General features: G+C 31.6%; 1 protein-coding gene across 3 annotated transcripts in view; it reads right to left on the bottom strand.

Annotated features, from left to right (window-relative positions):
- LOC145329112 (uncharacterized) overlaps positions 1-18829 on the bottom strand; it is a 49063-nt gene that overhangs the window by 10776 nt on the left and 19458 nt on the right. For all 3 annotated transcript variants that reach the window (XM_080173153.1, XM_080173155.1, XM_080173154.1), the window contains exons 8-15: positions 16536-16651; positions 15636-15789; positions 14541-14679; positions 12237-12337; positions 11875-12013; positions 11628-11672; positions 11231-11364; positions 6416-6517 (exon numbers count right to left, since the gene is read on the bottom strand). In XM_080173153.1, the coding sequence (XP_080029279.1) occupies positions 6416-6517; positions 11231-11364; positions 11628-11672; positions 11875-12013; positions 12237-12337; positions 14541-14679; positions 15636-15789; positions 16536-16651 (930 nt within the window). The remainder of the gene's footprint in view (positions 1-6415; positions 6518-11230; positions 11365-11627; positions 11673-11874; positions 12014-12236; positions 12338-14540; positions 14680-15635; positions 15790-16535; positions 16652-18829) is intronic.

Below are 18829 nucleotides of genomic sequence, written 5' to 3'. Positions count from 1 at the left end.
CGCAAGGTGCAACTCTTCGTAGATTTTTTTTGGCAATTTTGCTATCTATCTATCCTTTCATCTACGCACGTCGTCTCAAATGCATTGTTGAAACCCCTATCTTTCGGTCAGGCCCCTTTTGTATCTAGTCGCTGAAATCATTCATCTGAAAGCCAGCTTAAACATATAAATGTGCACACTGATATTTTTAGGAAATAGGTAATAATGTATGTAAAATTATATGTATTATTTAGACAACTAAATGGCCCAAGTGGTGGAGACTCTTTTCGTCTGCTAGCTAATTGCTTTCGGTAGGGGCTCAGCTGTGTTTACATTTATGACGCTATTAGTTGATTTTAAAGACCAAATACAAATCGGGTCCCCGCCAAGTAGGCAGAGTTATATATTACTCATGCCACCTCTATTAATTTACTTTTATCTTTTCGCCGTCTTAATCCTACAGAAAGTTCTTGACCCAATAGACAGACGTACAGATATAGTATGGATTATAAAGTAGCTATGCTATCAAAAATAAAATTAGAACAAATATAATTACTAAAATGTTGAACAATAAAAGTCTGTTGTCTGCCCATCCGTCTGTTTATCAATCTTTACATCGATAACCAGTTAATGTCTGTCTGTCTGTTACAGTTAGGGAGTTGAATCCATTTTTATAGAAGCAGAAATATAATCTATGATTATGGTTTGGACCCTCTAAAACTGTAATCTATCTTTCCACTTTCCCCTCTCTTGGTGAAGATATCTTCAACGCCGATACGATTTTTGAAATGTAAGATTCTACTTTCCCTTCTCTTGGTGAAGATATCTTCAACGCCGATACGATTTTTGAAATGTAAGATTCCACTTTCCCCTCTCTTGGTGAAGATATCTTCAACGCCGATACGATTTTTGAAATGTAAGATTCCACTTTCCCCTCTCTTGGTGAAGATATCTTCAACGCCGATATGATTTTTGAAATTTAAGATTCCACTTTTGCCTCACTTGGTGAAGATATCTTCAACAAGAGAGACAAAAGTGGAATCTTATATTTCAAAAATCGTATCGGCGTTGAAGATATCTTCACCAAGAGAGCGGAAAGTGGAAAGGTAGATTACAGTTTTAGAGGGTCCAAACCATAATCATAGATTATATTTCTGCTTCTATAAAAATGGATTCAACTCCCTAACTGTGTTATCAATCCATCTATTTATCTATTTGTAAACAATAAAGCTATTGTCTGCTCGTCTATCAAAAACATTCATAACAAACAAAAAAGAAACTATTATATTGACCTCAGACAGGGGTATTATTCTCAAAGGACTTTAAGAAGAGGAAAATTACGGGGAGAAAGTCGCTCAAAAACCAGACTTTGACGACATAAAAATGAGGGAGATGAGAGGAGAAGTGGGAAAGAAAACCCCTAAAAAAAGAGATGGAAAATCCCTCATTTTTATGACGTCATGTGTCTGATTTTTGAGCGACTTTCTCCCCCTACAGATGAAAACATAAAAAATGTGTAATACTTTGAATGACAGTTTAAGTAATTTGAGATTTAACAAACTTTGAGATATAATAATATGCCTTCAACCAGAGGTATGCACAGGGTTTTGCTAGATGGGTGCAAGAGATAATTAAAATAAAGGTAGATCTTCATAACTTCAAGGTTAAGGGTGGTGTTGGCACCCAGCTACTTCTTTTTTTCACATATTTATACCTTCAACTACCTTGATTTGGTTGGTTGGTTGGTTAGCCTCCAGAGGACGGTCACATGTATCTGCTAACGCACATGTATTAGCTTCATATATTTCATTGCAAATTTAATCAGGCCAGGTAGAACCCTCGTCAAGTTTAAGAAAATCTGCTGCCAATCTTGGCTTTGTCCAAAGTGATAAAACATCTAAATTAGTCGGGTTGTCTGGGCAGTTAAACAGGTGTCTTGTGTCATGTGGTGAGTTTTTACAGCTAGGGCATTTGTCATCAATATTTTCGTCAATTTTGTGTAAATAACTGTTTAGTCTGCGGCTGAAGCCAGATCTCAATTGAGAGAGTTGAGATCTGACATGTCTAGAAAGAGTTTGTTCTTCTTTATTAATGTCCGGTGGTTTAATTCCAAGGACTCTGTTAGGAGGAAGATTTTCAAGAGCAGTTTTTACTTCTGATGTGTGTATGGCCTTGATTTTAGTCTTCCTGTTTTCTGCATTAATGGGAAGGTATTTTTTAATGCATTTTCTGTATTTCTGTATTGTCGGTTTCAGGTGATTTCTTGCTGGCAGTGGTCTGTGAATGTTTTTAACACCTGGATGGTCGGGTTGATGGCAGGTCAGTAGATATTGTTTACATTTCATCAGGCAGTGTTCTTTAACTGGTAGAATCTTAGTTTCTTGATGAATGTGTTGTTCTGACGCCATTTTAAGATTGCCAGTGATGAGTTTTAGAGCTTGATTCTGAGATCTTTGTAGCTTTTTCCAGCTGTTTTCTGATATAACAGGACTCCATATAGGACAAGCATACTCCAACACACTTCTGGCAATGGCCTTGTAGGTCATTGTCATGGTTTCCTTGTCCTGGCCCCAGTCGGAGCCACAGAGTGACTTCATGATGTTTATTTTTGTGTTGGCAGAGTTAGTGGAGTTTTGTATATGGGTGGAAAAAGTGTACATAGTATCATGTGTGACACCTAAGAGTTTGGGGTGATGTTCTAGAGGGACAAGTATGTCATCAATCATAACTTGTGGATGGATTTTGAACTCTTTGGTATCAGGAGTGAAAAGTGTCACTGTGGATTTTTCAGGTGATACTACTAGCTCTCGCTCATTGAGAAATTCAGTGACTCTGGGAACATAGTTGTTGATTGATTTGGTAAGAGCATCTATGTCCAAGCCAGTAGCATAGATAGAGATATCATCAGCATACTGTATTATTTGAACATCATTTGGAGGTTTAGGCAGGTTCCGGAGATAGAAATTAAATAAAATAGGTGATGTTACAGCGCCTTGGGGTACTCCAGCTCTTATATTTCTGCATTTTGATGTTACATTCCTGAAGTTAACTTTAGATTGTCGCCCTTTTAAATAGCAGCAGAACCATCTTTTTAGAAATTCAGGAAGTGCAGATTGTCCCAGGTCTTGAAGAAGCTTATCGTGGGATACCATATCAAAAGCTTTGCTAAGATCAATCTGTAGCAAAACTGTTCTATCTGGAGGTCTGTGTTTATTGAAACCGTTGGCAACTTGGTCATTGAAGTCGTTTAAGGCAGAGACTGTAGAGTGGTTCTTGCGGAATCCATGTTGGAAAACAGGAATGTCCAAGGTTTCAGTGAGGGTGGGTAGAATGAGGCGTTCCAGGATTTTTATTGCAGGACAAAGTAAGGATACAGGTCTGTAGGAGTTGGATTCTTGAGGATCTTTGTTGGGTTTTAAAAGAGGGATAATGACCGAAGTTTTCCAGATATCAGGTATGATGCTTGTTGCCATTGAGAGATTAAATATCTTTGTAAGATATTCTAATCCTTTAGGTCCAAGGTGTTTTAGGTGCAGGTTCGAGATATTATCTGGTCCAGCAGCTTTGGAGGCTTTACAAGCTTTAATAGCTTCTGCAGTCTGTTTGGCAGTGAAAGAAATGGGATTTTCGAGGCTATTCTTTTTAATATTCTTTGTTATTTTCCTGGATGTTTTAGAACTCTGGTGTCGAACAACTGAAGAATATTGTTTGTTGAAACCATTAGCTATTTCAAGTGAGGATGTTAAGTAGCGACCTTTAAATTTAATGGCTTGGTTATTGCTACTGGAATTCTTGCCATTAAGGTTTTTAATCAGCTTGAATAGCTTGGAAGAACAGCCACTTGTGATCTCACTGATTTTCTCTCTCCATTTTGATTTTCGATGTTGATTAATTTCTTGGAGGATCTCTCTATTTAAATTTTGAATATCTGGAGAATCAGAATTAGTGGATCTAAGTTCATCTCTTTCTTTCATTTTGTTAGTAGTTGATGTTGGAATCTCAGGAACAATATCTTTGATGCGGCCTCCAGGTATAGTTTTCTTGGAGGCCTGGTTTATAATTTGGCGGAACTTTTTCTCAGCTTTATGGACATTTTCAGGTTCTGGAAGTCTGTTAAACCTGTTTTCAGTGATGTTAAGAAACTTGTCCCAATCAGCCTTTTTAAAGTTGACATATTTTCTGAAATCACTTTTTGTTGTCTGGATGTTGGTATTTACAGTGATGATGATAGGTAAGTGATCAGAGCTGAGAGCAGTTTTGGTTTCCCATTCAATGTGAGGTAGTAAAGATGTTGAGGCAAGTGATATATCTGGAGAAGTAGGTTGACCATTTGTTGTCGCGGAAGAGCTTGTCAGAAGTGCAACTACCTGGAGGTCCACACCATCAGATCTTCAGCAAAGTCTTCCAACCTACTCCTCACAGAGGACACATGTATCAACTACCTTGATGATAGACAATGCTCGATTGTTTATGTGAATTTGAAAATTCTTCAAGAATTATCCCCCTGAAAGCTGAGAAGCTTATAAACTTGCACTTGGAAACAAAAGAAAGTAAAATTTTCCATTCAAAACATTATCCTACAAAAAGTCTAAATTTTGATAGTAGCAAAATCGGAGTTCTGATTTGAAGATTCTTTTACTAATGTCATGAAGATTAATTTTTGCATATACAGACAGTAATTTATATTATAATTGTTTGCTATTTTTTAAATTAAAAATTTTGATAATTCATGATAACACACGGCGCTTGTGGAAATTTCCTAAATCCGGCGCCAAAAAAAGTGTTATACAATATTATTTTTCGATATTTTTTGTCATAGAATAGTGAAAATAGAATGTCATATGATATTTTTATTTAAAGTAAAAGTTGAAATAACTTTAATCCATGTAATTTTCAAAAGTTGTACTTTATGCAATTTTCTGCTATTTAAACCAATCGCTGATATAAAATAAAATAATATTTTACTTTTATTTTAAATAATATATGCAAAAATTAACTTAAAACCCTAAACTAACGAAAGAAAACAAATATTAAAGCATTATGTTATACAAGTTTTGTATACAAACATCAAATGCATTTAAAGTTTTAGATCAAGGACGATATAAACCCAATGCTGACTTTGAAATAGCCATGGATTCAGGGATAGAACGATGGATTATTTATTCAAAATGTTTAGCTCTTACTTTTAAGGTAAAGGAATAAAAGGGTCATGAGCTATATGTAACTCCGTCCACAGAATTTTTGAATTCAGCTAATAGTGTCGGAAATAAAAACACAGCAGAGTCATTAATATAAGAGCATAAATCTAAATACGAAAAGGGTCTCCACCGCTTGGGGCAAGTAGTTGTCTGAATTAAACTGATACATATAATCTTTTGCTCTTGTAAGATTAAAAAGAATTTATAATATTTTGGTTATGAAATTAAAAATCTATCAAAATATTCCACAACTTCCGTTTAGTTAAAGAATAATAACAATTTATGTAAGATAATTAATTTAGTTGGAAAATTGTCTACAAAAAATTACTAATATATAAGTTGAAGGGGCCTTTAAGTTTTATAAAACTTTATCATTATAAATGCAACTTTTTGTAGAAGTTTTTAATCAAAGTTTCTTGTTGAAAAAAAAACGTTAGAATCATTTGAAGTTGGTTCATTGGAAAAGGGACCAAAATGGCTTTTTAACAGCAAACAGTAAAAACTATAAAATCATGTTGGCTTAATGATGAGAAAATAAGTTTAAACAACCATATTGCAAGATGAAAAATTAAGTTTTGCTAAGATATCTCTTGTCAATGCACCATCCTTGGTTGTTGGCAGCTTAAGCCCAAAGTTACTGTATCATGATATTAAATGCATAACCATAATATTCTGCTTAATTAAAAGTTGTGCAGCCAGTACCAGTAAATCAGTCATTTTTTTCCTTAGGTGCACATTGTATAGGTGTTTCATATTCAGGAAGAAAGATGACTATGGGCTATTTATTACACTAATCCCCAAAGTTTTAAATAACGTTTTCTTATTCGTTTGCTTTACAACTTTGGGGACTTTTAATGGATTTTGAATGATTGATTTATTAAGTTAAGTGTCCAAACGTTACTAATTGTAATCTAAGAAAGATGTATTTTTTGTGTATTATCATTTGAGATATACATCAATTTAACTATAAATTTTATTTGAAAATCAATAGTTTATTTTCTTCAATAAGATCTACCTACTTTCTTGTCTTTCATTTAATCTAAACGTTATTTTCTCAAATATACATTATTATGCCTTTTAGAAAAAATATATATAGTCTTTGAACTAATAACAATTTTTATATATTTTATTTTAATCTTATCAACCACCAATTTATTTTATTTCTATGTGTAAATCCATTTATTTATTAATTTTTTTTAGAATTAGTGTACCTTTCTATCTACCTATCTACAACTAACCTTGCATTCATGGCAGTTGTGGGCACTTTTGCAGGAGCATAGTTCCCCGGGGTTGCAGCTGCTACCACGCAGCATCTTACCACACAACACACACTCGCCACTCTGAAAATAGATTTGCAATTACTTTCATATTACAACAGATTTTCATGTACTCTAATAAAGTGAAACGTGTAGCTGGCTAATATAACAATATTTCCCATTTCCTCCCCTTCTACTGGATTAACGAACTGGCCAATAATTGATGTCATTGTCCATTTAGCAACCTAAATTTACGACATTTTTCGCTCTGTATTAATATCCACGTAAATTCTATTAGTTTTCATTATATGCAAATAAACAAAGCCAACTTAATAAGCACAATTTCAAGTATAGCTTCGAAAAAACTTAATATCTGCTGGATTAGAACCGGTTGACAGCCTTACTAAAAAAGCATGTATAGTATAAATAACTTTTCTAGTTGTATATTTTAAAAGATACCCTTTTAATTCATTTCATCTATTTTATTCATTTATGAAATTTATAAGGTCATACTTTCATGTTACTAAATTTGTAAACGTTAAAGTTTTTTAATTGAATATTCAAAATTAAAACACATATGTAAATCATAAATCAAAGATTAAAAATTACAAAACACTGATTTTTTTGTACAGTTTTTCTTCTGTATTTCCGATAATTGTTACCACATGATTAACATTAATTAAGTAACAAATGGAAATTTCCTCTTTAAAGTAAAGCAAAGCTCCTCTAAAATTTACTTTTTTTGAGGAACAAAATAAACTTCAAATGTGCTACCCTAGTCTTTTGAAATCACAAAATTAGTACAATACTCTTAGAGTAATGTTTAAAGTTGATAATAGTCATAAAGTTTCAGACAATTACTGTGCTTAAATTGTAATAGAATTTATTTGTATGTATAAGACGCTTTTTTCAGAGTGGGGAAGAAAATATTAAAGGGGAATAATAATATATTAATAGGAATATAATTTTCTTTTCAGATAAACAACTACATATCAGATGACAAATCATTTACTTTATCTGACCTCTGACCCTTTTTAAAATCCCCCTTACCCTTTCTTTTAATTGTTTTTTCCCTTTTCTGAATAAACCCTCTATTAACTTTTCCCATATTTACCCACTCCCTTTCTGGACATAGCTCCTCTTCCCTTTTTTAAATTTGACCCCACCCCCTTAACCCACCCAATTTTCCCCCATTATCTACCCTTCTCCCTCCCTATATCCACCCTTCTCCCCCTATTTATCAAACCTTTTCCCTCCATCCCTCTATCTGGTTCAACCCTTGCCCTTCCCTCCCCCACCCTTTTCTATTTCTTTTCCCTACTTACTCATCTCCCTTCCTGAATCATCCCTTTTTCTCAGGAAAATGTTCCCCCCTTCTTAATCCTGATTGGCTGCATTGGTGACACCCCCCTACCCCACCCCCCCCCCCCCAATGACATGAACGCCTCCTAAAAGCTCACCTCCCCCTTACCAATCTATGCACGCTTCTGTTTGTTCTTGTTGCCTTTGGTTCCCTCTTTTTCATTTTAAATTTTACCCCTCTTATAAGCTTACCCTCGACCTCTTCCTCTTCTTACTCCACCTTTAAAAAATAATATCTTCCAACAAAAATTTATTTAAGAATTATTTTTAATATCAATTTAATAAAAATGTAAATTTCATAAATAAAGTTTTAGCAATAATAATCAACAACAAAAAAAACATTAACATGTACTATCAGAAATAATTGGAATTCTTAATTTTGATTGACATCATAAAAGTATTTATTCAGCTATTATATTTAATTTTAAACAGCTGAATTTGTTTAATAGTTTCATTTTCACTCTAATATAGTAGTTAAATTGATTACCAATAAAGATGATATTAAACAGATACTTATTTCAGAACATACACAAGTTCTAAAATAAGGAAATGTACAAGCGAATTTTTTATTGGTTTTTATTAACTTATATCAGAAAATGTGCAAAATTGTGGAGATTCAAAAGCATGAACAATTATAAATTTTATCCTAATAATTACATAGTTTTTAGGAACAAAATATACATCAGACCTTTGGACAAGTTTAAACAGTTTCTTTTAGTATTCTTTGTTTGTTTCTCTGTGAATCTTGAATACGTCTTTATGCTTTCCTGTCTAAAACTAAACTGACGCCCACCCCCCCAAAACATCCAAAGTTTAAAGTGTTTTTCTAATGAAGCAAATTATTGGAGAGCAAATACTGTATTTACCACGAAATTGTAAAAAAGAATTTATCTTTCGTTTAATATCCCAAATAAAATTTATCATAAAAAATTAGTAATATTTTAATCACTTTAATCAGTCCACATACCTCTTATAGGCTGTGAAGCTTCCCAAAAAATCTATTCAGTTCAGTCATTAGTTTGATGATAACATAAACAAAAAAAAGAATATTTGCCTAAAGAGAGAGTAAACCCCATACTTAGCATTTGTTGTAGAAAAAGTCAGTTTACATCAACTAGACTGACCATCTCTAAATAATTACTTTTTTAATTCAAAGTTTTTTAAGAACACCACACATTAGAAATATAATAATAATTGCATGCGTAGGTGTAAAAAAAGGGGTAGTTTACTACCCATAGCTCAAACCCTCACCCCTCCCCCCAAACACACACACACACACACACACACACACCCTCTAGCATCTTTAGCCTGTAGAAATAAGAAGGTAATGTTCAGGGAATGGGGGGGGGGGCCCGGGGGGGGGGGTATTGAAATATAAATTATTATGGTACCCAAAGTTTTATTATTTGGCTCTCTCAGTATGATTTTTTTAGTCAATAATTTTAAAATACAATGGAGTATTTTTGTTATCCTCATTAAGGATGTTCATAGTCTTATCCCTTAAGATCCCTGCATATACATATGAAGATACAAATCTAATAATAGTTTATGTAAACAAATATGCAGGCGTGGGGTTGCTCTGTAATGTAATAAAAAAATTAAAATAGAAAAAAGTAACTAAAGTTACTATGAACATCATATTAATTCTTTGTGATTATATCACAAAAAAATGATAATCAATTTTTAGAAAGATGCTTAAGTTCAGATGATTAAAATTTCCGCAGTTACAGTTGACTAACCACTCATATTATCATAAAAAATATCCTTGCCTACAAAAAAAGAATTATTAATATACATTATTTTATCGTATTAAATTATCTAAAAAAATTTAATCATTTTGGGGATGTCCTTTTGTACATTTCTTTTTTTATTTATTTCAATAAGTTTGAAAACAATTTCTAATGCAGTTTCTGGGAAACACTCAAGCATGTGTTATTAATGATTGCATATTCAAATTTCTTGACCCTATTGAAATATTTGGACCCCTGCTAATCTTTTTTCCATTTTTTCCCTGTTAAGAAGTTCAGACAAAACTAAGGTTATTAGAACATCAAAAGTTAACTATTTTTATATCAAAAACCAAAGGTAATTTTTTATTTTTGTTTTAAATATTTTATTCTTTTAAGGAATCTAAAGATTTTTTTATAGAAGTTTTTTCTTCTAAAGTCAACTACCTAAAAGTTTATGCGTTAGAAATACTCCTAACTTGATTACTATGGAGATTTTCTAATGGTGATTTTCCATGCATTATGCAATTATAATAATCAGGTTTAAGATTGAACAACTAGGGTAATCACGAAAAAGGGAATGGTATTCTGACAAACAATTCTAAAGGAAAATTTCCCCACCACCCCCTTCCCCTTTTCGTCCCCTTCTTACCCATCCCTCTTCCGTTCCATGAAGAAAAAAAAAACAAAATATACCCTCACGTCACCATACTTTAAAAGGTTACGTGATTTCTTTTTGTAAAATTGATTGTTAGAATAGTTACCCCTGGTGCTAATTTTTTACATCTTTTAAAGTGGAAACCGTTATAATTGTTATTAAAGTTTGTGATTTTTGGTATATTAATATGTACGACTTTTTAAAATCCATTATGCTTGTTTTTTTTCTTTTAGTTAATAATCTTAATTTATGCAGAAAGAGAGTAAATTAAATTAACACTCAGCACTTGGATACAAATTCTATTGTTTATGTAGCTAATTAAATCATGGAGTGTTGTTATATCAAGGCTCGGCAGCTGCCTCTTATTTACATCGTATTTTTTCAAACAAGCGGCCTTTGTAACTTTAGCCGTCCAAAAATTTTGGACAACTCAAGGCCAAAACATAAGTCGCAGTTACTGATAAGCAGAAAATTGTAAGTCAATCAGCTGATCCCCGCATCAAAATGTAAAAATACTTTCCGCAGCCCAAGCCGTCTTTTAAAAAAAATAATCCAAAACCCAAATCTGCTGCTGAGCCCTGGTTTTAATAAGGTTATTCTGTGCAGTTTTTCTATTCTTTACAGTACAAATTATAATTTGAATTTTTACATTGTATTTAAATTCTAATAGCAAAATAGCATTTGAAGGTCGAAATGTATACAACGTTCACAGTAAAATGAACCAAAAATATTTTGTTGTAAATAAGGTAAGACACAACCATATAACATAAAATCTACTGCTAGAAATATCCTACTAACTCATTAATATTTTTTTTATCAGATGTTTGATTTTCAGTATGGCTTCGAAACCAATTAATATCCGCTGGATTAGAACCGGTTCTCGGCCATACTGAAATATCATTTTTAGCATCTTATTTCTGAGAGGGTTATACCCTTTCCAGGACCTATGAGAAGCTACACTATAATGGAGAAACATATCAGCTGGCGAGATCCTTCGGTACACACAAACAGACAGACTGTTAGTTTATTTAAAATCCTGGAAACTCCTACCTTGATATCACGTCTGAAGGGGCAAAGATAGGTTTGGTACACATCGTAGATAATAATTGAGGACACGGCAATAACTTCAGCTGAACCAGTCGACATGACAGCCATCAGGATCAAGAACAACATGGAGTATTCACCTAAACAAGCACATATTGACTAACATTAAGGACGCCAAAGCTTTTTATATTAAGGGGAGTAAAAGTATGGGTTTCAAAGAATAGAGGAAGGTAATTTAATGAGGGGTTTCAAATACCCCTTCACCCCAAACTTTGGACGTCTATGACAACCTTTTGTGAATCCTTTTTCATAAAATTTTTTTTAAAAGTCTGGTTTACTGGTTTATATTTTTTTCAATTTCAATGCTAATAAAGCTTTAAAATTCAGTATAAAAATGGCTCACCAGTTGTACCAAGCAGTTTTTGAGCAACCAAAGGCGCAGCCAATCCTAAAATAATCAACAAAATCATTTATTATTGTTTTAAGACCTATATAAAAACATTCTTTGATTCTTTACAGTCTTTATTTTTCTATAGAATTGTCCTATTGAACTTAAATGTTTTATGTTATTTACTTTTGCTCCAAATCCAAAAGATGATTTTGCAAAAAAAAATGCAGCTACCCTACAATTAAAGTGAATATGTTTTTACCTCTAGCAACATCATCGTCTGAAAGCATAGGAGCTCCCTGCGCACTGGAGAGACCCAGGTAGGCCAGGCCCATAGTGGTCGCCAGGGTGAAGGGAATGGCAAACCAGGTCAAGCCACCAGAAATAAAGCCCCAAACTCCCTGAAAATGTTTTTTTTTTGGTTAAATTTTAGCAGTCAAGAGATAATATAGATATCAATTTATGTCTAAATCTTATCTTATTTTTACTCTATCTATCTATATATCCAACTTTCTTTCTATCTAGATATTTATGTTTAACTATGTAGATAACACACATTGTAATCATAAAGATATCCAATTTTCTATCTTTCTAGATATCCAATTTCTATCTGACTATCTATACCTGGAGGGGCTTAGCTGCCACTGATGACTGCCAGTACGCCTGGTCACAGAAAACAGTTCCAAAGTTTCCAACAATATTTACAATACCAAAAACCAGGCCGCCTAAACAATGTAATATATCTTTAGCACAAAATTTTGGTATTTAAAAATAATATATAAGAATAATTGTTATAAATTAGAAGTAAATAAAAACTATAGTATCTATCAAAAGTAATTTTGTACAAGGAATTCCAATATTAAAATTGTTTAAAAATTCTAAAATTCTAAGTTAAAATCGGATACTTTTTTGTATACTTTTGTGGTAGCAAAAAAAGACATGGGTTTTCAGAAATTCGTAAAAAAAACTTTATTTAATTTAGTATTTTATAATTAAAAATGGCCTGGACTTTGTACTATCATATTAAAAGCTTTTATTTGCGAACATATAATGGGTGATGCAGGTACTTTTACAAAAGCAAACAAAATTTGACAATTTGACAAATGTTGTAAATGTTTCCTTTTACTGCTTGGAATGATTAATGATTTTCTTTATACAGATCCATTAAATTTAGGTTCTATTGAATATTATTTAATGAAGGGTTTAATGGTTTATTATGAACACTTTAGGATATTTTTTACATTATAAAATAGAGGCAATCTATTTATCCATCAATTAGATATTATATTTACTGCATTTAAATGAAAAAAAGATACTTTTTACCCAACCACAATTTCTTTAATTCCTGCCACTGTCATGTATATTAATTTTTATGACACTTCCTTCCATAGAAATATTCATGAAGGTGTCATCACTTCTGTCAAAAGTAAAACATTTTCATTTGAACTGAAAATTATTACTACAGTAAATTCTGCCCCCGCATTTTAGCATAACTCATCATTTAACACCCTAACTAGTTTGTTTAGTTCAAGAAGAAGCGCCGCTTGCTTCCAGTGGATTCGTTCAATCGAAAGTAAGATATATATAGGGGGGGGGGGGGGGGGCATTTTTTCTTCGATCATTTGTCTTGGAAGGTAACTTAAATAAAGCTTCTTTTACTTTTATATAAGAATTGTGCATTTTTCAGTTTGTGTAAGTGATGGCCCAATATATATTTTAATTTGCATGACGCAAAAGAATATGACATTGAATACATAATGATTCAATATTTTGAGTTTCAAATACTGAAAATATAATTTCTCTATGGGCATTTTCAATCAACATAAGTGTAAATATACAAAAAAAATAATATACATAGAAGTGCAAACTGAACTTCGACTGTTCGTCCTGTGTTATTTAGAGTGTTGATATTGAAATATAAATCACTAGTGCAATAATTTCTTTAAAAGACTTACATATTACATATTTGAGTATGGCTAATTAATTTAACATAATTATATCAAAGTTTTCTGTTCTTATTGATAACATTGCATATTAATTTTAACAATTTGTAGATTTGTATAATTCTAAAAATGATAATCAACTAATCATAAATGAATTAATGACTATCATGTAAAAAATGCGGTAACTTTCAAATTTTTGCGCGCACGAAAATCGGTGCGCAAAATTTGCTGGATTGCCGCGTTAAATTATAATTCCCTTTACCCCTGAGTACCTACCCCCTTGTTCATTGAAGTACCTGGACCACGTTAGGTGATGAGTAAGTCTCCACCCCTGGATTGCTACAGAACCTGATAACCTTTTCTAACAAGTATAAATAGGTGTACAGTTAATGTATAAGTTGAATAAATTTAACTTACTGCTGAATATGAACTATATGAACCCACAAGAAAACACCCCTTACACTTCACCTGATTTCTTCATAATATAGACTGAGCCCCATTTATTATGTATAGTTCCAGAAAGTATTTTTAGTAGTAAATATTGATCTAAAATGTTAGGTGTAAGCTTTACTAGATGGAATCACAAAACTGTTGGTTTATCAAATACACAAATAGGGATGCCTAGAAAAAAAAGGCTATCCTATGTTGGTAATATGTGATTCCAATTGTTATTTAGCTGTTATTAAATAGAAAAGCTCTTTTAAGTGCCCCTTAAATGTACCTGAACTTAAAAAAGAGCAAAAAATACTCTTTATATAAAAAATTTAGTTAATAAATATGTTATATACAAATGTAAGAGTGTCTTTACATACGGACCTGATTCATATAGTAGAACTTCTAAGTATGTCTTTATATATTTTATTTTATGTACCTTTCAAGTCCAATACACAAGTAAGAGTGTTGTACAATTTTAAAAAACAAACCTGAGAGCTATTTTATACTTACTTGGTGTCAAGAAAAATCAAAAGAGGCTTTTAAAGTTTACCTGAGCTGAAAAATGTAAGATAAGATCCATCCTTGTTACCCACGGATCCGGAGGGAGCTCTCCAGCAGGCAATAAAGTCATAAACAGCCTCAGAGCTTCCGAATGGATTTTCAGGGTTCTCAAAGGGATTGTAGAATACCTAAATAGAAAATCTATAACAACTGCTCAACAATGTTTATAAAAATCATGAAACAATTTTGTAGCTACAAGAAGATATCATCTCTTAAAATTAATAAAAGCAGTAAGAAGAAAACGAAGTACTAGTTTCTACTGTAGAATGATAGAGACTGTTGAAAACTTTTGGAAAGGCTTAGACACGAACATTCGGTTTTACAGATAAACACTATACGACAATTTTGCAAGGCACGGAAGCCGCGCGTCAGACACCCCTGAACCTCAAATTTAAACCCGTTCGGATGCTTTTAAATGCATGTATAGACTTCCAGCTGATTTTAAAGTAGTAAAAGGCTGATTTTCCTAGGCTTAAATACGGCTGACGCTAGGCTGTTGTGCCTTGCTGTTTCGACTACAAATGCAGTAAGATTTCTCAATTTTGCAACTTTCTTATTGTAAATTCTGAACTTGAAAGTGAAACTAGACAGGCATAAGAAAAAGTAGGTAGTTTTTTTACACAATGACGCAGTCACAGTTTACCCAGGAATCTAAAGGTATTTGACAATGGCCGATAGATTGCTGAATATCTCCCAATTATGAAACACAAAATTACCACTTCTGTAGATTACAATCAGTGATTGAAACGTTTGTACACTCAACTTAATGAACCAACCAATCGTAATTCAACAAGAGACCCCAAAGTTGTTAAGCCAACGAATAAAAAAAAACGTTATTATATACTTTGGAAACTAGTGTAATGAACAGCTCAATTTCCCCTCCCTTCCTGCAGTTTACATAAATAGTCCACATAATTTGTAGACCTTGAGACATATTTTGTCACAAATTCATTATTTCAAAACGATTTATCAGATTTTGGAATACTTTTTAGTCCATTTAAACACATAGTTGACGTAGCAAACTCAGAACAACGTTTGAACATATCCTAATTTTAAAGCAGCCCAGCTGATTAATATATTTTACCTCGACCACGAGCATCAGAATAAGGATGAAAATGAGCATAGTGTTGAAGTAGGAAACATAGAAGGTGGCTCCCAAGCCGCCAATCAGGGTATAGCCGCCAATCACAGCCGCCAGAAGCATAGCGGCAGCTTCAGGAGAGAGATCAGACACCAAACTGAAATTAAAATTTAATGACATGATTATTTTGTTCTCACTCAAAGTTCAATTTTAGATTAATTAAAATTAAAAGGAGAATTGACTTAAAAATATATCCTAGTTAAGCATGATTGAAAATGAGAAAAAAATCAGCTTTGCTGTGAAAGGTGAATTTCATGGAATTTTCCCTGTTTTATCCTTTTTTTATCCAGATTTTGAATATGGAGAAAAAAAAATGTTTGATTTATGCCAAAGCTTAGGCAATGAGATTCATGCATGTCTTTCAAAATTGTCATTTTTTTCAATTTAAAAAGTGTTCTTAAAATGCACAAACAAATATCACCAAAAGTACATCAAATCGTTTTCTTAAAGTACATTTCCAATGAAAACATTGCAATTAAAGAAAATTTGTTAATTTGAGAAGTTAAATTTACTTTGATAAGCATTTTGATAATCCATAATTAGTGGTTTTAAATTTCATATCATGGAAATTTACTGATTTCAGTTTATATAAGAGTATTTATTCATATATGTACATATTTCAATTAACTTTTTAAGGTTAAACAATTATAGGGGTTTTCCAAACTTATATAGTTTTTGAATTTATGTGAAAGATTTTCTGATTAATTTATAATATTATCAAATTAAGTTTTTTTTAGTATGGCTTAAAAACCAATTAATATCCGCTGGATTAGAACCGGTTAAAAGTGGTTTTAATCTTATTATATTCTATGATAATATCAGCGGAAAGCTGTTAATATATACCTGTTCAAGACTGCAGTTCCAGCGATTGTCAGTGACATCATAACAATGAGGTTGGTGAAGAATGCAAAGGTACAGAACACCAAGTGAGTCCTCTTACCAAAGCGTGCCTTTATAACCTAAAACAACAGTGATACAATTAGACAATGAGCATAGAGCTGGGGTTCTGTGTACACATGTTAACATTGTTTCAGCCCTTGACTCATTGTGATTATGTTTTGATAGGCCCTAGTTTTATATTTTGCAAATGCATCCCTTTTTGATGCATTTGAGAAATATTAAAAAAAGTTAAATTTTATTTTATAAGATTTTTTTTAAATTTAATAAAATAAAGCTATTAAAAAGGCAATTATTAAGTTAAAGCCTTTTTGAATTCAAGTAAAAAAGTAAATCAAACTTACATTAAATGTTATAACTTTTACATTTCCTCATAATCTCAATTTTAGGGCTAAACACCTGTTAATGGTTAGAGCAACCATAAAAAAAACATACAATATATAAATCACAATAAATAAAGTAATTGCCAAAGTAATAAAAATAATATATCTTTTCTATCCCCTATCTATCCTAGCCAGTTTCAAATTCTTAACTTTAAACCTAACCTAAAATCAGCAAATAAATAAAAAGACAATACAACTCAAAGTTGATGTCCCAGGTCTTAAAATGTATATCAATCAAAAGCATAGTATTGGTAGAGCAAAAACCAGTTTTGACAACTATATTCTAAATCAAATTATTATATTTAAAATCTTTACTCTTTTTTAATCAATGATAAATTTAGAATATAGCTAAAAAATACTAAGGTAATATGAAATGCTTTGAGAAAAAACTTTTTTCTTAACTTAGTTTGTTCAGCAAATTGATAAAAATATTATTTTAGCCCTTCAATACAAAACTAAGTAAAGATATTAAGTCTTTCTCTAATGCATTTGTTGAAAATAAAGACAATTTTACCAGATAAAATAAAGTTAATCTTATTTTATTACTTTATATAGGTACTTGTAAATTGAGTGCATAAATATTTGTCCTATTTATTAGATCCTAAAACTGGCTAACCTCTTGTCTTAACATGCACAAATATATATCTTATCTATCCTCTGATTGGTATATTTTCTATTTTTAGATATCTACCATGTTTGCATTATTGTATTGAGAACTTGTACAGCAACATGGCAAGGTTTTATACAATAGACCATATTACCTCTAATATCCACTTAATTTTAGTAAAATCCATTATAAACCTCGATAAATTAATTGAAATCTCACAGTGAAAAAAATCTTGATATTTATTTGTTAAATTTTGGTGGAGAAAAAACTTAAGAAATTAATTGCACAATATCTCTTCTTTCCCACTTATGGTGTAATACAAGGCAAATACAACAAGAAATGTGTAACTTTGATTTATTGGCCGAATTTTGTTCTTTAATCTTATGTGTGTTAGTTTCTTTTAATTGCAATATGCTTTTTATTTTCTTTAATTTACAACTTTAAAAGTAGATTTTTTAGAAGATTAGATTTAATTATTTCGGGGAATATTTATTAGGGGTTTTAAGTTAAAAAAATTATAATGTAATTAATTATGTTGAATAAATTTTGCAGTCTGTTGCTTAAAACCTTGCTTGTTGTTATATCTTATATTTCTATGTATTTTCTCCTATCATACGATATGAGATGTTTAAAAATTTCAAGCTACGAATTTTGCTAAAACACTTGAATAGCAGTTAATAATTCATTATAAATTTTAGATTGCCTTTTTCATTAGTTTTCATGTAAATTTTGGAGGAAAAAAAAATGAATACAAAATAATGCTTTTCTCCCATGGTTAAAAAAAAATGGTTTATTGCATAAGCAATAAACTCACCAATAGTGAAAAGCACATTCAACATAAAAAAAAGTAAAATAGGTTGAAATTGTATAACTGCTATGCAAGTTTAAAATAAAGAATAAGATTGATTGTTATAAACTAGTTACATCTCAGTTTAGAAGACGGTGCGAGCCTTCAACACCTTGACGATGCCCCACGGCGAGCCCTTCTGAATAACAAGAAAGAAATTAATTAGAAGATTCATTTTCAGTGTTTCAGTAAAGAAAATGCGGGAAAAAATAAACAAAAAATGGATAACTATGTCTTTTTGATTTTTTAAATTGACTAAAAGTGATTCTGAATTTCTTCAAAAATTTGACCAAACTTTAAAAAAAAACATTATTAAAATGGCTTGAAAAGCATATGTTTTAGAAAACTGTAATTGAATCAAAACTAATTTTATAGAAATCCATTATAAAAATATGTGAGAAAT

The sequence above is a fragment of the Acartia tonsa genome, chromosome 9 (assembly GCF_053477335.1).
Source record: "Acartia tonsa isolate MP-2025a chromosome 9, ASM5347733v1, whole genome shotgun sequence".
Taxonomy (NCBI): Eukaryota; Metazoa; Arthropoda; class Copepoda; order Calanoida; family Acartiidae; genus Acartia; species Acartia tonsa.
This window is presented reverse-complemented; position numbering and strand designations above follow the sequence as displayed.